General features: G+C 38.6%; 1 protein-coding gene across 5 annotated transcripts in view; it reads right to left on the reverse strand.

Moving 5' to 3' along the window:
- The window catches only part of kcnq5a (potassium voltage-gated channel, KQT-like subfamily, member 5a), a 127,120-nt gene that overhangs the window by 16,603 nt on the left and 84,694 nt on the right, over positions 1 to 25,823 (reverse strand). For 2 of the 5 annotated variants that reach the window (XM_084092231.1, XM_084092232.1), the window contains exons 3-10: positions 19,016 to 19,106; positions 16,060 to 16,186; positions 14,182 to 14,357; positions 13,312 to 13,437; positions 12,067 to 12,177; positions 6,017 to 6,112; positions 2,832 to 2,926; positions 985 to 1,011 (exon numbers count right to left, since the gene is read on the reverse strand). In XM_084092231.1, coding sequence (XP_083948357.1) covers positions 985 to 1,011; positions 2,832 to 2,926; positions 6,017 to 6,112; positions 12,067 to 12,177; positions 13,312 to 13,437; positions 14,182 to 14,357; positions 16,060 to 16,186; positions 19,016 to 19,106 — 849 coding nt within the window. Of the gene's footprint in view, positions 1 to 984; positions 1,012 to 2,831; positions 2,927 to 3,121; positions 3,211 to 6,016; positions 6,113 to 12,066; positions 12,178 to 13,311; positions 13,438 to 14,181; positions 14,358 to 16,059; positions 16,187 to 19,015; positions 19,107 to 25,823 lie in introns of all 5 variants that reach the window. The other 3 variants (XM_084092234.1, XM_084092230.1, XM_084092233.1) reach the window with 2 other exon arrangements.

Here is a 25,823-nt window from a genome sequence, read left to right on the forward strand (position 1 = left end):
CTCTCTAGATAGAATATTTATATTATTAATACATTTATATATGTAATTATATATAACAATATATTGGTCAACTCACTAAAACAATTATATGTTATATTAATAATATATTATTAATAATATCTGGATTCAATTATACTTCTGTTCAAAAGACTGGGGTCGTGTATATTTGAAGGTTGCAACAAAGGTTGAATTTATTTAATCAAAATACAGATAAAATATTAATATTGCAAAATATTATTACAATTTAAAATATATTTTTTTCTATTTTGACATATTTTAAAATGTAATTTATTACTGTGATAGCAAAGCTAAATTTTCGGCATCATTACTCCAGTCTTCAGTGTCACATGATCATTAAGAAATCATTCTAATATGCTGATTTGGTGCCTAATTAATATTCTGTATTATTATCATTACAGTTGAAAACTGTTGTTCTGCTTAAAATTTTTGTAGAAACTATAATATATATTTTTGAGGACTCTTTGATGAATAGAACGTTTGAAAGAACAGCGTTTATATAAAATAGATTTTTTTGTTTTGTAATAATGTAAATATCTTTACAGTCTCTTTTGATCAATTGAATGCATCATTACTGAATAGAAGTATTAATTTATTTTCTTCTTTTTTTAAAAACTCACTGACCCCTTTAAGCTATAATATAAGCTATAAGTAAGATAAAATAAAATATATGTCATGTATATGAATAATAAGAGAGACAATATAATTAGCTATACACTGGGATTCTGATTATCCTGTCTTGGTTTATTTTGTGATAATGAGCGATAACTGTACATACCATATATAACTACTACTTGAAAATCAGAGGGAATGAATGATAAAGCAAGACATGTAACATGCCATGACTGAATGGACTTAATTCTTCTCCCTATTCCTATTGAAGCCATGGAAGCTAAAACACAATCGATACTCAAGAAAGTAAAACATTCCGGACACTAGGATGATGTAGATACGAGAACAACAAACCTGCTGATGGATTCCCCCTGGTCTTTCCTTCAGGTGTTAGTTAAAAAACAGAGAGAAAAGAGGCAGGATATTAACACTTCACATGAATGACAGAAACTAATAAGGAGACTACAGAAGAGACACAGATGCCTCTGAAATATACTGAGTGATTCATTTTGGGAATGACACACCAATATATTTCACACTGTGTCACACAAAATACAGTTTAAATGTTAAAAAAGGAAATTAAACATAAGTAAGCCTCAGCACGCACACACACACACACACACACACACACACACACACACACACACACACGTTAAGAGTAGAAAGAAATGGAGAGTCTTTTTTAAGACAGTATAAACAAGCAGCAAACAAGCTGTCATGCAAGCTATGAGCAATGCACAGTCAAGCTGACTAAGACGAGCGCTAGCAGAGGGACAGCTGTGTTATCAAGGGCTGTTTAGTATGTAATTACTCAAGAAATTGGCCTTAATACAACAGAACACCCATTTGTCAGAGCATTGCCGTGTGTCTGTCTTCAGGTGTCTGTCCACAAACTGTCCTGGCTTCTGTGTGATGTGATTTATCTATTCTGGGCAACGAAATTTCAGTTAGACACAGGATCTACACAAGGAAGCAGGTGTGAGTCTGTGGCTCTCATCCAAACTGAAGCTTTGACGCTTCAGTTGTACAGAAGGCTTGTGTTCCCAATACAAAAATGAATCTTGCTGTACGTATGGCTGTGAGGTATTTCAGTGTACTTCATTAAGAATTATTTGGGTAATTTGTATTAGCTAAAGTTTACAATTATTTAATATCATGAAGCAATGTCTCATCAGTCACCACCACAGTCTTTGACCTAAAGCAAAACATTATAGTTATAACTGTCGTCAAAGACTGACAAACTTGATTTGAGTGTGAATACAATGAACACGAGAATGAATATATTACCGTCTGTAAACAACACTATTCCAATGTCAAAGAACTATAAAATCATCTGATTCTGAAATTTAAGTTTAAAAATTTCAAGTAACGTATTGTTCTTTATTTTTAATAACTGAAAATTTGACCATTTAGAATAGTTGAGTTTTTATTAATGAAAACCAAATATCTAGATCAACAGTTTGGTAATTTCAGCAATGGAAACACCATGGAATAAAATATCTCACAATTCTAAGTTAACATCTCACTATTCAGACTTCAAAACTGCAAGTTTCTGAAGTCATATACTGCAATTAAAAGTTTAAATCTCACAATTTTGAGCCACCCCTTAAAAGATATATAAACTCTAAGAGATATAAAAAAAAAATCTTACATATAAACTCTGAAAATAAGCCTGAATTGCAAGATATAAACTCACAGTTCTAAGAAAAATGTCTTAATTGCGAGATAACTCCAAATTGTGAGATCTAAACACATGAAGTGAGAAATAAAGTCAGTACTGTGTTATAATGCAATTTGAATCGCAAGATATAAGCTCAAATAAAGAATTGTGAGATTAAAAACACAATTACCTATTATTTTTTTGCATTCAGTGGCAGAAACTGCTTCAACAGCAATACATTTCAAAAGCTGAGAAATAAGTTTATTTTCCACTTTGAAAGTTTTGACAAAGTAACCATGCTTAATGTGGTATCATTTCTATGTATTTTTGACACATGGCCATGTGCCTTTGCTAAGTGACTTAATGAGTCTTTAAAAAAGCTTGGATATCTAACAAGACGGTAGGGTACACAGGAGATGATTATGCTTAGGAAGAGAGACAGATTGAGTGAAAACAGTTTATTTGCTGAGGGAAGTGGGAAAATGAGAGCTACAGAAGCACTGACACCAAATACGACACCAGCTGCCAGAGTTGTACCTACTTTGTAGGGCTGCAGGTATGCAACGCCTTCAAATGAGGCTTCCAGGTAGCAATGGAAACCGAGTTCTCATCAGCCGCATAGCTACGCCACACACACTACGTGCAGAATATACAAAACCAGAAAAATAGGGAGGGAAATGAAGAGAGTAGAAAATAAAAAGATAAATACACAAGGCCAGGAAAAAGCAGGGATTGGAAAAAAAGGAAAAAAACAACAAAAGGAAAAAAAAAGATTAGTAACAACCGGTTCATGTAAGCGCTCTTCCATCAGTTCACTGCATAGATACATGCCTTTGAGGAGGGAGAACACTTTTATAGAACAGCCATGTGGCACTCAGGTATGTTCTGGAGAGGTCTGTGGAGTAGAGACGCCACGCAGCCTGGTGCAGGAGACAGACACACACACACACGGGGACACAGGTGGAGAAAGACAATAGCATGGTGAGGGAACAGCCAGTGAATCACTGATTGGGCTCAAGACATTTCTTCAAACCACTGATTTCATTTTGTTCAAAATGCTAGTATTTGGTATGTCTCTCTTTTGCTTTAATAACAGCAGCACTTGAGCTGCATGAACTTCACAAGTTTATGTAAAACCTAATAATCATATTCTGCAGAATTATTTGAGAATGATCCGAAGAGCATCTTGAGCTTCAATGGAATCTGTCCAGAGAGTCGCATGATCATAATCTCACTAATTTGCGAAATATGTTTTATTCATTTTATGTCATAATGTTTCATTGTTTCAATTTTCTAAAATACTAACACTTATTTCCAAGATTAAATTACAGTATACTTTGAATTCCAGATTTGTGAGGTTTTTGGACTCCCTTATAATAAATTGCGAACGTAAATTTCACATGTTCCATGTCCAAAATGAGAGTGGGTTAATGTTGAATAAATGTCTTGGTGGCACACACAACATTAAAACAGCCAGGGGACTTAAAAGTGATGTGGTGAATGAAAAGAGGCATACATTATCCAGTGAAAAGAGTTTATATGCAAATATGTGTTTTTAAAGCACAATCCTTCTAAACAAGTGCAAACCTTTGTTTGTGGCCTCATATGTGTTAATATGTCATATGTTTATGTGTGGCCATCTGGCATTAAAATATACTCAGCATTATTTCAATCTAAACAGAATTATTATCAATATTTGGATAAATAATAATAAAATAAAATTCTGCTTGCATTTAATTTCTTCTGAATTTGTGATGTATATAAGTGAACTGAAAAAGAAATGTGGGTGCAATTTATTCATTGGAAATTAGAACGATTATTAGAATGAAGCCAGACTTGAATGCGAATTTAAGAAAACAATACCTAAATTGTTATCTGACTACATTATCCAATCATGACCAGTATAATGGAAAGTGGTTGCTAGGGAAGAAGTCATTAAAAATTACAAAGACAAAAAAAAAATTTGAATAATGTGAACTGGTGAATCATTCACAATAAAACCAGGAATATGCATTACGAAAGTTATTGTTTCATGCTGACTTATAATAATGTGATAATGGATAGAGTTGTATGTGTTGAGATGAGTAACTGCGTTAAAAAACAATAAGCAAGAAACAGAGGACGTGTTGTGAAAAGGAAAAACATCACAAGAGTGAAAGACTGAAGAAGGTGCTCTCAAATTGCGTGACAGGAGTGAGGAGGGAGGGGATATTTTCCATCATTCTGTATAAAAATGTCAGTAAAGAGAAAACAGCAATCGTAACATGCAGGAAAGAATCCAAACCCAGACATAGCTGACAGTCATACTCCACAGATCATAATTAAGATATATATTCATGGGTTATATAAAGACCTGAAGTGATTTAAGAGAGGGTGAGAGAGCACAAATGATGAGAAATGATGCACCGATGCAGTCCCTGCAACATTACACCTTAAAGAATACACCATGGTCAAAATACACAATTACTGACAACAGTAATTGAAGCTGGATGGTTGGATGCCAACTGAAAGGCCTTTGGAAAAAGAAAAGAAAATTAAAGTCAGGGTTAAAGACAGAGCAGGAAGAGAGACAAAATAAACATAAGGACCAGTGTATATACAGTATGCGATCTTCTCTGTCTGCAATATCAGAAAACAATCTGGAGAAAGAAAAGGGGTCATGGTGGTTAAAATAGTTGAGAAATTGCTTGTGGGTTTTCGACAGCAGCCAAAAGGAAGTAACTCATTTCTATAATATTACAGGACCTTCATTTTTTGTAGATATGTGTGTGTGTGTGTGTGTATGTGCACATTTTCCTGGAGTAAATCTGTTTCTCCTGCTAGAGGAGAAGGATGCACCTTCCATTAGGGAGAGCTATTGTCCTCAGGGAGGCCCTTGCTCAGAATTCCTTCCGTGGAAACACATCATAAATATCGGCAAGTGTTTCCTTTGGCTCTGATGGAAGATAATAGTCCCCATGTAATCAATGCTCGTGTAATTGTTCGTTTTCTCTTCTTTTGTTTTAAAAAAATGAACATGGTTCACTACAAAAACAATCCTTATTAATCAGTATTTTTGTCTTGCTGTCTGGTAAAATATCTAAGTATCCCTCGAATAATATCTCAACATATACAGTAACATAAAATTGCATAAGATATGCAGATAGAAACTATTTGTAACTATTACTATTATTATTTGTTTAGATGTTTTATTTGAAAAAATGTATTTACTTGAAAAGCAAAATCATATCAAAAGCATAAGATACATTTTTAAATATTATTATTATTATCATTATGATAATGTTTAGATGTTTTAACTGGAAAAGAAGTAAAATAAAAGAAAATGATTTTAATTTTGTAATTAACCATGTTTTTTTTGTGAATTATTCATTTCAAACGGTCACATTAAACAATTTAAATGCCAGAGAGTCATTGTCTTCCATATGTTCCTTTATCAAATTTGCAGGCATGAAATGATATTGATATTAACATGGTAACTGTGTGCAGTGTATGAGTACATTGCAGTGAAACTGACCTTTGAGCATCAGAATCAAGTTAGGGCAGATCATACATATAGAAGATATCTGGCCAAGTTCTTTTTGGTTTTAGAGTTGAGCATTAGCTATTGATGCAGTAGCACTGAAAGGTTTATACTTTTTAAAAAAAATGCTAATGAAGCAGCATGTGATGAGTTACTTCCAATCAGAATGTCTGACTGATCAAGTGTTTCAAATAAGGTGAGCTTACCTGTATGAGGCTGGCTGCCGGGTTTCTCCTCTTTTCAAAGTGCTTCTGTCTGTGCTGCTCTTGGACCTTTAGAGCAAAGCCAGAGCCAAGAATACCCTACACCCACATCCACCCACAGAAAGAAAACAAACGTCACCTATTACTAAGGTTCAATCCGCTGATTTGGACTAAGAGAGACTGCGAGTGTGCAGCACACATTTGTGAGCAGAGAATTACAGAACAATTGACGAGAGTGAGTCAGACAGGCCGCTGAGGGGCTTTACAGGCACACACACTGTGCGTTCTCAAACACATCATAAAAAGTCATCACAGTACAAACAGCCTGCCTGGGCTCACAAAAATGCTATTAGTGATTTCAAGTTTTCTCCTAAAAGACCACAAATCCCCTATCGCTCGTAAGTGAGATCACTTAAAGAGTCAGGATAAGAAAGGTCTCATGAAATTACACCTAACCTAATGCTTAACCTCAGAACAATTTAATCGCTTGTTTGTTAATTTTTTTTTTTTTTTTTTTAAAGGAACAGCTCATCCAAAAATGAAAATTCTCTTCTTTTTTTTGTCTTTTGAAACCCACATGGCTTTTATTTTTTTCTATGGAACACAAAACGAGTTCTTTATATCCGAAAGCGAATAGTGACCAGGGTTTCAGATTTTATTTTGTGAATAACGTCTTAAAGTAGGCACGAAAATGATGTTTTCTTCCCTACTGTGTCATATATTCCAGAGTGAATTGACTTTTCAAACGAGAAGAAATGTAGAGAGGGACTTGATTTTGTCCATCAAGAATTGATCAGATTGTTGTTGTTGTTTGCTAATTCCTGCAATGTTTATGTAAGTGACGGGTAGCTGGAGGGGAAGGATTATAGTTCAACCCTTGTGCCAGTGCAACGTGATGAAAGAAGAGATGTCATTAGGGACATTAAAGCTAGGGTAGGCAATGTTTAAACACTTTTTGTTACATTGGTTGGAACTCTCTTCACATCCTGATAGCAATCAATAATAGAAGTGTTCTAAATGTACATATCTCTTCTATGGAAGTCCCTGGGCCAAAGAATGTTTGTCCAATGATAGGATATCCTACCTGCCTGTCAACTTATTTCCATACCTGCGCACACCCTGCTTGCACAGACATCACACGTCATCAGTAGATTCCGTGAGGCTATGCAGAGTTGTAGACACAGTCACTGAGTGCCACATACAAACAGCAGCCAGCTTTTACAGTTCCTCCTGAACCAAAACAAGCTTATGCTGCGCTCACGCCATGACGTAATTACTGTAATTAAGAGATGGCAACCCGTGACATTCTTCTCGGAGCTGTTCACATCCTCATACTCGGAAATATGCGTTTCTAAAGCAACACTATCAACGGCGACATGAATCTTCAGCAGTCAGGTCAAAGCTCTTTAAGTTGTTTGCTTTCATTATTATTGTTATGTACACAGTTATTATTTGACTTTAAAAGACTTGGGGCCCTATCTTACACCCGGCGCAATGCAGCGCCAAGCGCGACGCAAGTGTTTTTTGCTAGTTTCAGTCAGACGCAGTTATCATTTTCACGTCCTGCGCCATGTTGTTTAAATAGCAAATGCATTTGCGCCCATTTGTGCGCCCATGGGCGTGTTGGTCTGAAAACGAGGTGTGTTCTGGTGCATTGTTGGCGCGTTGCTATTTTTAGGCAACAGAAATAGACAGCGCCATTGACAAACTAAAACCTGGTCTAAAGTCAATGCCGCAATATTTATTTGGTTATTTAAGGAGCGCGTTAGTAATGTGCGCCTATAGGCAGGGCCACAACGCGTGTACACTCTGCTTATTAAACACACAGGGACGCACAGCAGCATAAAAGGATTACAATGTAAAAGTTATTGTGTACATAAAGATATGGTGGAATCCGGCTTGTCCCGTAGATGGTCTGCTTGCGTACTTTTACCTCGCGCACGAGCAGTTCTGTTTGCTCTCTGGAGACGCGTTCAGTCTTTCCACTATCAAATTCCATCATGTAAATAGCTAATCTGCCTTGGCGCGAGCGCAACAGGCATTTAAAGGGAATGGGAGATGAGACTCTGATTGGTTTAACACACGTAAATCCCAAAACACACCCATTACTCATTATGGGAATAGGGACAACCCTTTTAGACCATAGGCCTGGCGCGCCGACCATTTTTCCCGTCGTTAAACTAGAAAAAGTGGATTCGGACATGCCCTAAGTGAACTTGCGCCCAGCGCTTTAGACCATGCGCTTAGATTGTTAAAATAGGGCCCTTGAAGTCATGACATTAAAGTCATACTTCCATAATGTTTTTTAACATTGGCTTTTTATACTGAAAAAAAATTATTCGTTGAATTTAATAAAAAAATGTATGGTAAGTGGTTGCACACAACTGATTTTAGCTACATTTAAACAAATGCATTAAGTTGAACTTAATCAATTTTAGTTCAACTTAATGCATTTGTTTAAATGTAGCTAAAATCAATTGTGTGCAACCACTTACCATAAAAAACAATTATTTTCAACGAATAATTTTTTTCAGTATAAAAAGCCAATGTTAAAAAACATTATGGAAGTATGACTTTAATGTGGAAGAAAGCAATGTTTTGTGTTTCATAAAAGCAAATCATTTGGGTTTGGAAGAACATAAATGTAAATGATGGCAGAATTTTCATTTTTGAATATACACTATACTTTTAATTTCTATTTTTATACACCAATTGTAATATAAAGCACTGTTTTTCAGAATATGAGTGCTACAGTAGACTCTACATATTAGTTTCCTTTCAAGGGAACTCGCACTGCGTCGATTGACGCCAAGGGAACGCTTCGCCTGATGATGTATTTAAGTACATGTAAAATCAGTCCAATGGTGTGATGGAATGTCAGAGGCGGGTGACGTCATGAACAAGGAAACTATAAAGCCTGCCCAAACTTCTGTGTCTTCAGTAGCGCTCATCGTGAAACTGTCCTTGTCATATTTGGTGTTGTTTTGTCTTTATATCTAATATATACTGTATATTTAACGCGTTATTTAACGGGTGGGGACACACATATTCTTTGTGTAGCTTGTTTGGGTGAGGAGCATGCACAATCAGCACTCGAGGGTGCTGGCTGTGAGCACTGTGATGTGCTTCCAATGCGGACACTCCGATCCCGCCTGGCGTTCTTTAGCGAGGACGCTCAGGCTTGTATTCCCCATGGCTCTGGTCCCGCTGCTGCCGAGGCACAGTGGCGATCACAGACATGGGGTTCGCAAATGGATCTATCAGCGGGGTTAGAGACGGGCCCAGCCTTATCTCTGCCTTCACCTGATAGATCCAGTGCCTTCTCTCAGGGTTTGGAAGCACGTGCTGTGGTTCCTTTCACCCCGATTGAGGTACAGACACTGCAACTATCTAGTTCTGAGAAACTGGACGTTGTCAGTGTCGATGCAATAGATTCTGAGGATTCGCCACCTCAGTCTCATGCATTTAAAGAGCTGGTTGAGGTTGTGACAAGAACGGTTGAAAGACTGAGTATTGACTGGCCAGCAGAAACAGGACATTCGTTTCAAAAGTAAACTGGATGAATGCTTCCTATCATCACGGTCACAACCTCAATGCCGGGGCCTACCGTTTTTCCCCGATCTCCACACTGAGGTGTCGAGATCGTGGGAGAAACCGGTTTCATATAGTGTATAGTGCACAAACATCCAATTATTCCTTTATATCTAACTATAAAGAGCACGGTTATGGGGAGATGCCAATAGTGGAAGAGACGCTTGCGAGCTATCTCCCCCCTGAAGTGGCATCTTCCCTAAAGGCCCCGGCATTACCCACTAAGCCAGTCAGAACCACATCATCACTAGTGGGTAAAGCTTATTCAGCCGCTGGTCAGGCTGCAGTATGCCTTCACACAATGTCGCTGCTGCAGGCCTAACAAGCTGAATTGTAAGGAGACATGGATGAGGGTGGGGGAATTGGCCCTGACCTAGTTTGCGAACTACGTCGAGCCACAGATATATCTCTCAGGGCCATCAAGGAGACGGCTAAATCCATTGGCCACTCTATTGCAGCCCTGGTGGTCACTGAGAGGCATCCGTGGCTCTGAGTAATATAAAAGAAAAGGACAAGAATTTTCTTATGGGTGCGCCCCTGTCACCTTCTGGCCTCGAGTCGTTGAGAGGTTGATCCGCCCCAAACTTCAAAAGCCAGCTCTTCATACCGTGCCACCCAGAAGCAGAGTGTTGCCTCCCATGCTCCCCCACAGAAAGGCTGGGGACAGGGAGGGCGCTCTTACCCGCAGTCTTCGAAGGGTAAGACGGATCTGAGGACCGTCATTATCTCTAAGAAGGCTGCGGGGAAGAGGTCCTGACGCCCGAGGGCTCAGGCCAATGAGGGCAGTCCCCCCTGAAACGGAGCAGTCAACACCACATTATACGGTGCCCTCAGGGGACCGTTTTGCCAACCCTGCCACCTCGTGTGCTTCAGGGCGCAGCGGTCTCCGGCAAGCACATATCTCAAGGACCACCCGGAAACGTAGTGGCCTTGGGATGCCCGCCCCCTCCGAGGAGGCCTCCAGAGCAGTCAGTTCGGTCGTTCCCTGCCGGTTTGTTGTTACAGGGCGTCGGGCTGATTGCACAACAAAAACCAGAAGCCATTCTCGAGAGGCTGGTACCACTAGTAGAATTTTTGGCAGTGTGGAAGCTACAAAAATGCCAAAAAGAGTGTGATTTCTCCACTACAGAGGACCACTTCTCTAGGCATGGTGTGGGACTCAATGTTGATGCAGGCACGCCTGTCACCGGCACGCATAGAGCCTATCCTTTCAGCTGTGAAAAGAATAAAGCTAGGCCAGTCACTCACTGTCAAACAGTTTCAGAGGCTGTTGGGTCTGATGGCAGCAGCGTCCAACTTGATACCTTTTGGACTGTTGTACATGAGACCCCTGCAGTGGTTGCTCAGGACCAAAGGGTTTTCCCCAAGCAACCCCTTTCGCATGATCAGGGTTACGCGGCGATGCTTACTGTACGTGCCCTGGTTATGTGGAAAAAACCTTGGTTCCTGTCCCAGGGTCCCGTGTTGGGAGCTTCTTGTCGTCGCAAGATGCTAACGACAGATGCCTCTCTCACGGGCTGGGGAGCGATCCTAGAAGGACGCTCGACTCGGGGTCTGTGAAGGGACCACCATCTCTCATGGCACATCAACCGTCTGGAGATGTTGGCTGTATTTCTTGCTCTGAAGAATTTCCTTGCAGATCTCAGGGGCCATCATGTGCTTGTCCGCACAGAAAACACATCGGTGGTCGCCTATATAAATCAGCAGGGGGGTTTGTGCTCGTCCACTCTGCAAACTGACACACCAAAACCTCCTTTGCTCCCAGGGGAAGCTACTGTCACTCAGAGCGGCTTACATCCCTGGGGCCCAGAATATAGGAGCAGACATCCTGTCGAGACAGGGGCTGAGGCCTGGGGAATGGAGGCTCCACCCCAAGGTGGTGGAGCAGATATGGAGGGTGTTTGGCCAGGCACAAGTGGATCTGTTTGTGTCTCGAGAGACGTCTCACTGTCCACTTTGGTTCTCCCTCAGCTCCTCTCGGACTGGATGCTATGGTACAAACATGGCCGAGGCTACATTTGTATGCATTTCCCCCAATTGCTCTGCTCCCAGGAGTTCTGGAAAGAGTTTGCAGGGACCAGGTTCGCCAACATCTTATAGCCCTGTGGTGGCCGGGCCGAGTATGGTTCCCAGATTTAGTGTCTCTCCTCGATGGGCCTCCACCTTCTGTCCCAAGCAGGGGGCTCGATTGTTCACCCCCGTCTAGAACTGTGGAACCTGTGGGCTTGGCCTCTGAGGGGGCCCAGCTTATAGGGACAGGTTTCTCAACTGAGGTTGTAGAGACCATTCTACATTCCAGAGCTCCCTCCACGAGGAAACTTTACACCATTGGACTGATTTTAAATGTGCTTCAAGACGTCATCATGCGAAGCGTTCCCTTAGCGTCAATCAACACAGCATCTCGTTCCCTCTTCAGGGAACCGAGGTTACAGCCGTAACCGAGGTGTTTTTGGGTTACTCACAGCAGGCAAGGCGAAGAACGAGATGCCCAGCAAAGCAAAACCTGCAGATAGAAGCCGTCCAGTCCAAGTCTGTGGAGTCTTATCCCCATATCCAATGGTGGTGAGCGTGATCTGAAGAAAAAAAATTGTGTTTAAAAGTCTAGGGTCATATCGTTAAGCATAAAATTTTGACTTCCCACAGGCAGACAGCATTGAAATATACGTCTGGTTGCAGGACTGCAGTGTACTTTTAACCCTCCACATATCACCTTCACCCATGTATGAGGAGATGTAGTAACCTCTCACACTCTGACTCTATCTACATAATGACCAAACATAGATCGAATCCTGACCAAGTTGCATTGGAAAATCAAAGGCCACCAAACATGCACTAAATTCTGTCTGTTATGCCATACTAAACAGCCATAAACACCAAAGCTAAACCAAGCTGTATTCTAAAGTTACGGCCACACAGACGCATGGTATTAGATCCATCTTTCAGCATGAGAAATACTTTGGTGGCTTGTCATAAAAAAAGATCAGTCTAACATCTCGCACTCCTTTCCACACTCATAAGTGAGCGCTTTGGATTTTTGCAGGCAGGGGATACTTAAACAAAGGCCCAGCCAAAGCAAATTCAACACATCCAGTAAAAGTGAGTGATTTGTCAAATGCAAAGAGCACTGCGGCCTTTCACAGCACATTGAGGCAAAGAGTAGGAGTGAGGGAGCTCACACACAAAGCCAGACTCCCGTTCTCCTGTTTTCCTCCTCGGAAGCCTGCCTGTCAGCTCCAGACGCTGGCTTGGGCTCAACCCAGTGTAAATACTGTGTGGCAGCTTAATATTGGCCCACTGCTGGTTTGTCTCTGCATCTGAGCTCTACAGCAGAAGACTATACCCTCAACTGACCTCACAACTCTTTGAAACAGCTCCATTTGTGCTTGGTAGGAGCAGGAAATTACATGCATTGATTTGTTAAGTCAGCTGGTGAGGAACCATGACCAGTCCTGCTGTGTGTACCACAACAACTAAACCCTGTCACGGCCAATGGTTGTAACTCATTTATTGATTAATGCATAAAATACAGTGAGACACTGGCAATGCACATAAATGAGCATCCTAAAACCACACTGTGAGGATGGATTCTATATAGATATTATATAGATATGAAAAAGGGGGTTTTGTTTCCACTTCAAGGAAAATTTGCACAAATACGGTTGAGGAAGAGCTAAAGGATGACATTAAGGCATTTAAGGTAGACTTACCGTACCCCACCAAAGAGCATCGGCGTAGGTGGCAAACTGTTTGTTAAATTCTTTCTCTACCAAGTAGACCAAGAATGAAGAAAAGATCAGCACCAAGAAGCCAATGTACCAGGCGGTCACAAGTTCCTGTAACAAATATCACAATATTAAACATCCAACAAATAGACATATCTACAAACATATGAATATTTCCTGCAGAAACATAATTATTAACCTTCAATTCAATTAGTTTTTAAACATTTCTGGTTTTAAAGAGGTTGCGATCTGTTCAAGATGAAGGATCAGCTAAATCAGCTGAGCATCAGAATGGGAGACCAGTTTAAATCAGATAAAACCAGCATGGCCAGGCTGGAAAAACGTGTTATACAGTAATTTAAAACTTTTTGATATTTATGGTTTTAAAGAGATTGTCAGCTGGTTAGGTTGGTCAGCTTGTTAACAAGTTAACAAATCAGCTAAAAAAAACAGACAGGAGGACCAGTTTAATCCAGGCTGAATTAGCAAAGACAAGCAAACCAGGTTGGTTTAAGCTGTTTTTTGTTTTGTTTAGTTTTTTTGGTTTGATCAGAGATGTCAGGAAAATGTAAATGCTTAAGCCTGAGAGGAGATAGAAATAAGTAACTCTGCTATTATATCGACCATAATGATTCATTGCGGGGACCCCTAATCTCTCCACTAAATGGCGGGTAACTGAGGACTGAGGAAGCTTGTGGTTTGGCTGCAGCCAGTGGATGGAGTTTCAGTCCAAGCGGTGCTGGAAAGAAAGGTTGATTGTGGGGTCACATGTCTGCCTCGACATGAAAACTCACACGCAATGTCATGACCTGAGCTCATTTACTAATTTTTACCATTAAATAATATTCAGTCTACCTTGCTGTGAGCGTAGACTACAGATCCAAGCAGTTTCCAGGTACCGCCTCGCCTGTCCATACGCACCATGCGCAGGATCTGCAAAAAACGCAGACTGCGAAGTGCAGACGTGGCAAAAATATTGCCCTGGCTACCAGCTGAAACCACTGCGATGGATGCAATGAGCACAATAATGTCTGAAACACAAAAAAGAGAGAGAGAGAAAAGATTCAGTGATAATTTGTACAAGCTTACACCTATAGAACAATATAAATATATTGATAATCGGACTAGGACTAGGACCACCCACCACCCATTTCAAAAGCACCAAAGCCCTTTTACCTATAAACTAAGCTTGCTGTATTTCTCAGTAGCACTCAGATATCAGGGACAGAGATATTACAAAAATTAGGCTGTTTCACTTGTCTGTTATGTTGTTTTCCCTGAGTGGGGCCAAGCGAGAGCAGGGAAGCCACAGCCTAACAGAACAGCATATCTAATGCTCCGCTGCACTCTGAAAAACCCCTCTAGATTAACCAGGGTTAGGGATAATATTGTTCTTTACTCAAATCACCTCCGTCATATTTTCCTTCTGAATGTTACACTTGAGGTTTGAAATAAGATTTTTCTTGTGTCACACATTCTGAAAGTGGCCTCCTAAAAGTCTGTTATTTGAAATTTGAATCTCACAATGTTTGAAGGTTGCTACATGGTGAAAATGGAACATTGAGGAACACAAACAGATGGGAATGAAAGCAGCTGTTTAGGGTCCTTGTGAACAAAAGCCATTCTAAAATATAGAAATAAAAAAAAATCATGACCAATAGAGAAACTACGAAAATCATAATCATGGTCATCTGAATCAGGCTTGAATTGTTTTGAAATTGGGGGGTTATGGTAAGGGGAGTGACATTGGCAACGCTTACCGCGTGTTCGGGAAATCACAACACACTGGGCCAGCTAACCAATTACAGCACATTTCGAGTTTCGGAAGGACGGGCTTCATCGAAACAGGAACTACATGGTGCGTTTGAGTCAGACTGGGGAGAGAGGTGCTGTAATAATGTAAAATATGTGAAAAAGAATGTTTTTTTTGTTTGTTTTTTTACAATCAAGCATGAAAGCATATTCTAGTACACCCCAAAAACAAAACAAAAAAGTTAGGTAAATCAGGTCACTGCCAGAATGTTTCTCAATTAATTAGTTGTTTAAACCTATTTATTTTTTTAATCACTGAAATGTTTTAATAGTTGCTGTGTTGCCATGAAAAAGTGCTGCATGAAGTTGAAGATGAATATGTTTATATTAGTGTGAAAAGAGAACAAACAACAGAGGATATGGTTAATTATCACATAAAGTCATTGAGCTTCATTAAGGGTATGTCGGTGTATATAATATGCAAAGAACTTTACACAATTTCTAATGGGACATTAGAAGACAGAGAGGGGAAATTGTTTCCTTATTCTTTCTGTTTCATAATTCAGAGTTAGTCAGAGTGCTGATGGGGTTCTGATGGGACTCTGTCTCTTAATGAATGGAGATGAGGTTCAGTGTGTGCCACACGACTCTTGACATATTCACACAGGAGCCTAAATTACCCTCATACAACACAATACCACATATACCCCACTAGTGTAATAAATATAAATAGCACTGTTTACTTATTGCCTGTAATCCTTCATTGGTAGTTATTGCTCGTTTTCCTTTAAGAGGGAATTAAAAAATAACTCTTTCAGTCATTATGTATGTTTGAGTCAGTCATCAATTCTGGGCAGAGATGTTATCATTAGCCTATCGAGCATCCGCCAACATCCACACCAATATAGCAGATCCATCACCCTCTACAAACACACATACACGGGTGGAGAGCACACTCACAGAACACGTTTTTTATCTTACCAATGACACAGAATGGTTTTCTAGCAAAGCGCAGTCGTCCTTGCCATCCCCTGTAACGACAGCAGCATCCAGCTGACCAGATGCGAATGATGTACTCCAGACCGAATACAACAATCATCACAAACTCCTGCAAATCAGAAAAAGACCTTTCATTACATCAGATGCACAATTGGATACAATTAATACAATATGGCAATGGATTAAAACTATCTTACAAAAAATAAGTACAGAATAAGCTCATTGTAAATATGCTATGGGGACATTCCATAGACATAATGATTTTGATACCTTCTATCCCCTACCCCTAAACCTACCCATCACAGAAAATGTTTTGCATTTTTACATTTTCAAAAAAACATCACTATGTATGATTTATAAGCTCTTTACTTCATGGGGATCAAAAAATGTCCCCACAAGAACAAGGATTTCGGATATTGCTAACTTTGTGAGGACATTTTGTCCCCATAACGTAGGGTTTACCAGGACCATATACAACCTGGTTCACCACAGGAGTCTAGCTACTGTAACATAATTAACCTCTCAGCTAATCCATCACTGGCACATTCCTGGTGCCTGCTAATTGCACTGTTAGATAAACCCCAGTTGAGTTCACAGAGGGTTTCACCTGATTAAAACATCTTTCTGCATAGAGTTTATAACACTGCACCTCTCATACAGAAACACCATGCACTTACATTACACTGCAGTGCTCAGTGATGCTAAATGCGCATACAATCGGGTGAAAAGTTGAAACTTACAAGCTTTTGGAACACCTGGCACTGATTCTTGAGTACTGGGAATCAAAGCAAGCAAGCGAACAAAACAAAAAAAAACAAAGAAACAAAGAAAAAGTAACAAACAAACAAATAAATAATGCAGTCAAGCTTGGAAGATGAAGTCTGGCTTTGTTAGTGCCTGATTTATTTTTAAAATGTTTTCATAAATATCAAATGGGGTTGACAAATACTAACCTTAAAAAATATGTATACTGTATTTAGTAGTTTCTTTAACTACTAAACTGTAGTCCATTACTGAATACAAATTACATGATTAAAATTGTAGTTAGAAACATCATTTAACAGGAAATATAATCTGATAACTTTTTGATTACTTTTAGATTACTTCCGACCTAACTGGTTTATAACATTGATTTAAATTGTATAATCTTGTAAGAAAAATTCAATTTTCCATTCCATTTTTTGTTATCAACAACACGAAGTGCACTAAACATTACATTACATCAGGGTTTCCAGAAGTAGGGTTTACATATATATATAAACTGTGCAGCTTCTCAATTTTTCGCCTGGGTAGTGGTCAGTCTGTGTGTGCAATTCCACAAAACTTTTGATAAAAGGACAATTAAAAAGATAAAGAAGAATTAGGGAAAATCAATAAATTCAGAATTATTTACTATTATTCTGTATTCTGATTATAAGTATTTAAAAAATAATATAATCTAATTACAAGTATTTCATTTTTGGAATCTGATTATGGTTACTATAAATTATTACCCATTAATATATATATATATATATATATATATTAATGGGTATGGGCATTAATATATATATATATATATATAGATATAGATATAGATATAGATATAGATATAGATATAGATATATAGATCTACATAAAATCCTGAATTTAGAATTTAGTGGTTCATAATATAGTCCTATAATTTTAAGATCCCAAAGAGAAAACCAAATAAAACTAGGTGTAAAGAATCTTCTCTGATGGATCTAATGGATGTTGCTATTTTATAAACTAACAGCAAATTTTCTTTTGTTTTAGTTCTTCTCAAGAATTTGCATCTTGAATATTCATAATGTTTATGTCTAAATATCAAGTACTCTTTGCAGCTGTTGATGGACAAATGAACCTTTTCACAGACCATATTTCACGTTTGCCCCATCTCTAAGGGGCAAGAGGCCTGGGATAGGCTTTAAACTGTCCTGTCTTGATCCACTGTGACAGCCGGGCTGAGCTTCCCACGGCTTGACACAACACTGTTTGTTTATCCTGAGTACTATTTGATACGGAGGCTGTGTAGGTCCTGCTTTCCCACCAGTGGGGTACACGCCATCCTCTCCTGCTTTCATTTCAGGTCAGCTCAGAGTCTATGAATGTCTCTCAATACAGACTCTTTAACTGAAACAGGAACACCTTGGCCCAACTCCACCAAGAGTCCAATGGGACGGAGGTGCTCAATCACTAAAAGCACCATGCTGCTTTCTGTTGTCACCTGAGAGGATCCCATCAGCCAGCAAAACATCTCAGTGAAATGATGAAACTAATCCGAGTGATCGTCTTTTAAGGTGAGGTCCTGAACAAAGTTTTTAAAGGGATCTTGGAACACCATATTAGAGCAAGACATTTGACACCTTGTTTTGAGAGTAGTGATCCCAAAACTATAGTTTTCCTCTGTAAAGTTATCATTATAGTTGTAGTAAGTGGACTCCCCTATTCTTATAGAATTAGAACGATTATATATACTTTCTATTTTAATATATTTTAATTATGTTTGGTGCTCAAGAAACTGTTCTTATTATTAAATGTTGAAAACTGCTGAAATGTGCTGCTTAACATTTTTGGGAAACCAGAATACTTTTTCCAAAAAAATGTAAATTAAAGTTCAAATAAACAGCTTTTATTTCAAATTAAAATCATTTGAAACAATGTAAAAGTTTTTACTGTCATTTTCGACCAATTGAATATGTCCCTGCGGAATAAGTATTCATTAAGTATTCATAATCTTAACAAATAGCCAAAGCTATGTAGCAACAGTTTAAGCAAACTTTTTTCCCATACAGTCAACTCCTTTTTTGCATTTAATCATGTTTTACTCTGAAATACATCATTACAGAAATAAATGGTTAAACAGCAATTCATGTTGAGTGTTTCAGGTGTGTACTTTGGCTGTGCATGCAGTACAGTAGGCTTGTGTGTGTCTCACCAGTATAAGGAGACAGTGACTGGAGAGGTCCACATGAGTAGGGATGGTGGAGAACACAGAGAGAACCAGACAGCCAAACACCAAAGTGAACCTGCCAGTGAACAAAACAGGAAAAACATTAGTAACTGTATCCTGTTCTGTGTGACTTCACCTGAGCAACTGCGAGCTGAAACTAAAGGTTTCATTGTTCTGGAGTGAAAGCACCTTAACAAATCCTCAAGATGGACCCCATTAAAGAACATTACAGAATCTGAGAGCTTTCAGAGTGCCATTAGATCGTAAACAAATCCGGTGGTGCTTTTCTACAGACCTGATGACATGGTGCACATACAAATCATCACTTTCAGCATCAATGAAGGTGCAGAGTTTTGCTAAATGATGGATGTGTGTCTTGTATAACTAGTATGTCACATCGCACACCCTCTGACTCTCTGCTATTGTCCGAGAGCTATTTACAGGAACATACAGTACAGTACACTTTCTCCTGCTACCTCTCTATCTGCCCTGTTTCCTCTCGCTCTCTTTTGTTCTCACCCTGTATAAACAGGCTATTAAGAACATTGGCCTGAGGTGGTTGAGAACAGAGATGGACTCTTCATCTTCAGAAGCATGCAGCTGTGCGAGACGTGCAGCCGTATGCGTTTATGTGCTGTCTGAGTGAACTAGCAGACATCACCATGTCTTCCAGAGAATGCTGTTCTTATGTTTCCTGTAAATACAATGTGTCTGGGAGCCTTTTTTTTTTTTTTTTTTTACACATCCAACACTGTCTTCTGTATTTCACCTTTCATCTACACTTTCCTCTTATTTGAAAGGGACCATATTCTATAAGATTGTAAATTATTTCCAATACAATTTTTCACCCTCTCTCTGAACCTTAGGCCTGTTTTACCAGTGAAAGCAGCTTCTTAGCAGCTATACTGTATACCAACATTAACTGTTAATTGTCAATTTGAACATAAGCAATGTGGTCCTGCATAGCACAATAGTAGATTTAAAAGTTTCAACGTGAAGCCTTTTGCTATATTTGCTCTCTGTATTCATAGTCTTTCAATAAATAACATTTTATATAATGCAACATACTCCAGTAGGTCTGCATGCAGGGTAGGCACCAGCGGAGCACTTAAAAGGGGGCGTCTGGAGCAACTAAAGGGGGCGATGATGTAACACAAAGTATCTCCAGCTAGAAAAACATATGTGGCCCATTTACGTATTTGTCAGACCGTAAACAAACCTGTCTCGCTACAAAAACTATGAAACTAAAAGCTACTGAACAAATACAGATGGCAGTGCACTGAATAATAATACTACATAAAACAAAAAGGAAAATTGCCCAGGACAACATATTCGAAAATTCGACTCCTCGAGATCCATGAAATAAACACGTTTTAAACCACCAGATATAAATACGTCTTAGATACACAATTTCAGCAGTTTTGCCATGCATACAGACAAGTTACCATGATAACCTTCAAAAAATGTTGCTGAAATTTCTTTCTTTTTTTCATGTTTACAATATAAACATATTTAAAATATGTAAGGTTCAAAATGTTACTTGTTATGCATTAAAGCAACACGTTCAGGCCTTACTGTAAGTTATTTGGCTTATATTTACAAAATGAACAAGAATTTAAGAACAATCAAACCAGGATATATATATATATATATAGTCCACAGATACATTTTATACAGGTTTATTTCAGTTATTGCATTCAACAAATGATAACAATTAATAAAAGATAACATTTTAAAGCATTGCAAGGTACAAAGGAAGGACACAAAAAAGTGAAATCATTGTATAAAACTAGTTGAAGTTTGCTTCATCCCAACATTACACAAAGTGAATGCCTGCAATCATTCAGTCATGGACGACAGCACAAAATGTGCAAACTACTGTAATAAAAACATAATAAACTTTTATGAAACGATAAACAATTGTAGTTTAGGCATAAGTTTGTGCAATGCTGAAACTATATTTACCTTTTTTTAAATTTGTAATGCTGTTTTTTTTTTTTTTTTCAGCAGTGTATTTCCCTAAATTTTTGAATGATCACTCTATAATTTTTAATGCAGCAGCATAACCACTGAAAGGCCTCAAAATCAGAGGTTAAATCCTTATTTACTGACATTTCACTTGAGACTTAATGACATAAATAAATAGCATAATTAAACTTTATTTGGAGTTCTTCTTTATTGCACTATGCGCATTTCTTAATATTAAGCCTAAAATGTGTTTTAATATCACTATTAGTAAGGATAGTATGATCACTGTATAGTATCAGTCTTTAAATGCAAGACATTTAAAATGTACCTAAAGTATACTTGGAATAGTTCCACTTTAGCACAATCAAATATACTCAAGTATATCTTTAGTTGAACCTCAGCACTACTTCCAGATAACTAAAGTGCATTAAATACAAAATTAGTGGTTCCAATTTAGCAGACCAAGTATATCAATTTAGTATACCAAAAGTAAAATTGCAGGGTATTTATAGATTTAAATGTATTTGTAGAATACTTAGCATAAAATAAATGTATTTCAAATACATTGTGGAATATTTATTTTTCACTAGGGATAAAAGAGAGTTTGAGAGGTGTTTATTCGCGATCTGTGTCTCTATGTCTGTGATCAATAACAAACACGTTGTGGCATTTGTCTGTAACTGTGTTAACAGCTGTTATCAAAGTCCTGCTGACAGCACCTATATGTTCTTCTGTCTTTCTTTCTCTTTTTGTCTGTGAGACAGTCTGTCTGACCTACTCCTCACCCTTTTAGTGCTTGGCTAACACATGCACACCCACACTGGCCAGACTCTTTCAGTTAGTGTGAGGGCTTCTGTGAATCTCATAATACTTCATAGTATTACAATCCCCAAAGACTGAATCGTGACAGAGTTTATGAGTCATTGCAGGATATAGCGCTTTCCATATCCTGGTGGTACAGCAGACCACAACTATTACACTCAAACTGTTGTCGTGCTACTCAACTAGAACATGTTTATCGCATTTAAACATGCAAACGGATAAATGTACACACGCACACAATAAGCCTAAGAAAAGGGCTTCTGCTACAGTCATTACTGTAATCCAAAAAACATGCAAAACAGTAGCAACAACACAAAAACATAGTCAGCTTGAAAAGTATGAGACCAGTGTAATGCTTTTATTTTCATATTCATAATATATTATCACCACAACAATTTGAGTAAAAGTTGAATAGAAAAATTTACATGCATTTCATAATTTCAAATATTTCTTAATATTTAGTTTGACCCATTTTTGCTTTAATAACAGCAACACTCAAGCTCCATGAACTAACAAGTTTGTGTATCATGTGATCCAGCATGATTTGAGAGCATTGTGCTTTAATGGAAGCAAGACAATTTGTTAACATAAATAAAAATGTTCAATGAAAGAAATCCCAGACTTTTTGCACTATACGTGCACCCAGACACATCTTTCAGAGCTATTTGAAGGATCTCTCGCACTCAGATGTGGGGGGAAATGAAAATATTAGACCAGGAAGGAATGACTTTTTTGAACAAACAGCTGCAGGTACCAGAGCTCTGCTAAACGCTTAGGCCAGACAATGTGTCTTTCAGCATTCAGAGCCGTGTGGTCACAGCGCCAGGCTCCCACAGACTCCGACATCTGAGCTTTCAAACCTCTGAACCCCAGAGATTTTCTTCCATCGGCAAGACAAAACACAGCACCACCTACTAATTCAGCGGTCTCTGCGTGTAAATGTGCATGAGAGTGTCTGAATGCAAATGTCAGCTTGCAGTTCTGTCTTAGTGCTGTTTTACGATGCAACGGAGAAATAATAAAGACGGAAATAGTACAGTAGCATATAATGGGCTGCACACCTGTTTCTGTTTGCCCATGTGTGTGAGACTGTCTGAGATTGTGTTGTTTTTGAAGCAGGTTCTGAGGGATTTGAGGAGCATTCAGGCAGACAATGATGACATGCTCAGAGTTGGAATTTCAATAATTCCCCCATGAGTCTGGCCACCTGCAGTGTGTACCGTCTGACCAAACATGACACGGTAGAGGGCGGTGTTGCGGTCTACCACACCAAACACACAAAATCAGCTTATGTGATGAAAAAACTTTAATTAGACTGTTTATGAAAGCACAAAGGAAGAACAAAGACAAGACAAGTAGAGGAGATGACATGAGGTAAGAAAAGAGATGAGAATAAATTAGGAAAAAAAAAAGAGAAGACAGATGAGATCAGGTGAGATGGGATGAGATGAGCAGAAACTACATTTTGCAGGAAGTGAGAAGAGTGGAGAACAGAAAAGAAAAGAAAAGAAAAGAAAAGAAAAGAAAAGGTTAGGATGTTCCTGTGATTCAGAGAGTTGGCTGGTTTAGAGGTCATTCTTTTGCGTTCCTGACAAGATGAAAATGATAATTCATTTTCCATTGGATTAATATAAAACATAACATGGGTAATCCAGCGTCCACAACACAATACAGCCTGAATTATAATGGCTGTTCTCTGAATTATTGAATGGCTTGTACAAATAGCCTGTGGACATCTGGCTCTGATTTGGCTCGAGTCTCTAATGGTTCTCCTCCGTCTGAACAGGAAGGTCTGGACACTGGCTGCTGTTTCCACTGCAGCTGGAACAGACTGTAGAACACAACTCAGACCTCTGACCAGAGCTTCACACAGCCCCAGGGTTAATGACAGCCATAACACTCAATCAGGAGGTGGGTTTTATTATGTCACAGCCCTGACATAATAAAAGCCACAGGTTATATATAGGGGTCTGAATGTTAGAATTTGTCCCAAAACATTAAGGGAACGGCTGAATTCGCTACAGTAACACAACAAAGCAACTTCTTTTTCACAAGAAGTTTGACTGACAAAACTGGAACAGTAGGTTCCACTATGCAAAAATCCAGAAAGCATGTAAAAGTGAGAGAGATGACGGATCAGCATCAGACAGAAGGGAACGAGCTTGTATTACTTGCACCCCATGTGTTTGTGTGTAAGAGTGTGTGCTTATTTGATAACATGATGCTGACTGTATGATCAGCCATTATATGTGTACATGTTAATATTGAGCCAATTTAAAGATGTTTTTTTTGGTCTGCTAGATTCCCAGGCATTCCTCTGGCTGGCTGAACGCAGGCCTGTCATGAGTAATTAGGGCTGTCATCTAACACTGCACATTGCTGTTCCAGGTTCAGTGAAGCCAGTCTTAAAGTACCCCTGCAGTCAAAAATGTTATCCCTTAAAACTCATCTTTGACCACCAAAATTACATATTTAAAAGTTTTTTCCTAGTATAATATTTTCCTTAATAAATAAATAAATAGCTTGAATGTTACTCTACACCCTTCTCTCATTTAGTATAAGTGGTTCAACGAATGTGCAAATTAGCCCCGCCTCCACTCACTCACACCAGCTCAGAGATCCACTCGTTGACGATCACACGTTGACGTGATTGGTTACAAGGTAGTTTGTGACGTCAGAAACCCCAGCGATTTCAAACCGCAATTTTGAGACTGTCTTTGGTACACTGCAGTTTTAAGGAGAAAATACCCAGCAATGGTGCTGACTTATGAATTTGCACATGGTTTGTCTTAAAGCATATTTAAAACACCACATAGACATATAAACAACATTAAAAGCTTGATTTTCACCACAGGGGGACTTTAAGAACAAAAACGTGCAATAAAGCCCAAGTGAGGCTGTTACTCGAAACTGGCAATTACTGCGTTATATGCAACCACACGATTCACTTAAAATTTATTTTGTCATCTTAACCTGGTGCTGAACAGTTTCACCTGGTGCACACCAGCATACAAACTATAAGTAATTTAGAGAGCAATTAGATTTGCTTTTCATGAAGAAAACAGGGTTTGCAACTTTCTGTCAGCAGCTCAGAAGAGTTGTTACAATTACTGTAGCATTCAAGACCAATCAAAATTCAGTAAACAAACAGATGCAAGACAGAAGTCCAATCGCAATTCAGCAAATAGTACAATGAAGATGTCATCACTTCAGTTTCTATTCTAACAGTTTAAAGTCAATGGGAGATTCTCAAAACAATCTTATGTCCTTGAATAGAAATTTGTTCAGTTTAAATGGACTCTGGTAAGCAGTTTGGGCTGAATTAACTGTAGGCGTTTAAAACTTGGGTTAGGGTTTAGAACAAAGCCAGAATAATTGAGGAATATCAATATAGTGGAGCCATGAATGCACTATAAAAAGAACACAGGCCAGTCAGGCGTATGCTTACAGTTGGCAGGAAAAGAGGAGTTTGTTGGAGTTTAATTGTTCTCAAATTGCACTAGGGGTTTTTAATTAACTGTGTTAACTGCTGGCAAACAGACTATACAGAAATTTGAGGTGGCAGTGTGCAGAAGTGATCAAAGATGAAGCCTAAAAATAGCTTGCTAAGGTTTGAGATAGAAGTATTAATGCTGTTGTATGCATGCAGGCCTCCAGAGAGGCATCACAACAACATTAACTAATACACAGACTAGCCTACTTAAAAAAATTAATGTACGTCCATTGTGAATCATGCCTCATAAATGAAATGTTTTGATCTGCTGTTCTTCCACCAGCAACTGCTAAGCATATAAGTATTTTAAAAAGAGGACAACCACTGATATGCGTATCAAAGAGAAATGCAGGGATCCAACTTCAAAAGGAAGAGCAGATATTCATTGTCATACCTTTGAACACCAAAAATCACATCTTGTACAAAATGTTAAAAAAAATACTCATGGCATTTATTTATTTTTTACAGCAGTGTGACTCCATTGCCACAATATTACTGTTTTACTGTATT

Source organism: Abramis brama, assembly GCF_963993115.1.
Source record: "Abramis brama genome assembly, chromosome: 19".
NCBI classification, from domain to species: Eukaryota; Metazoa; Chordata; class Actinopteri; order Cypriniformes; family Leuciscidae; genus Abramis; species Abramis brama.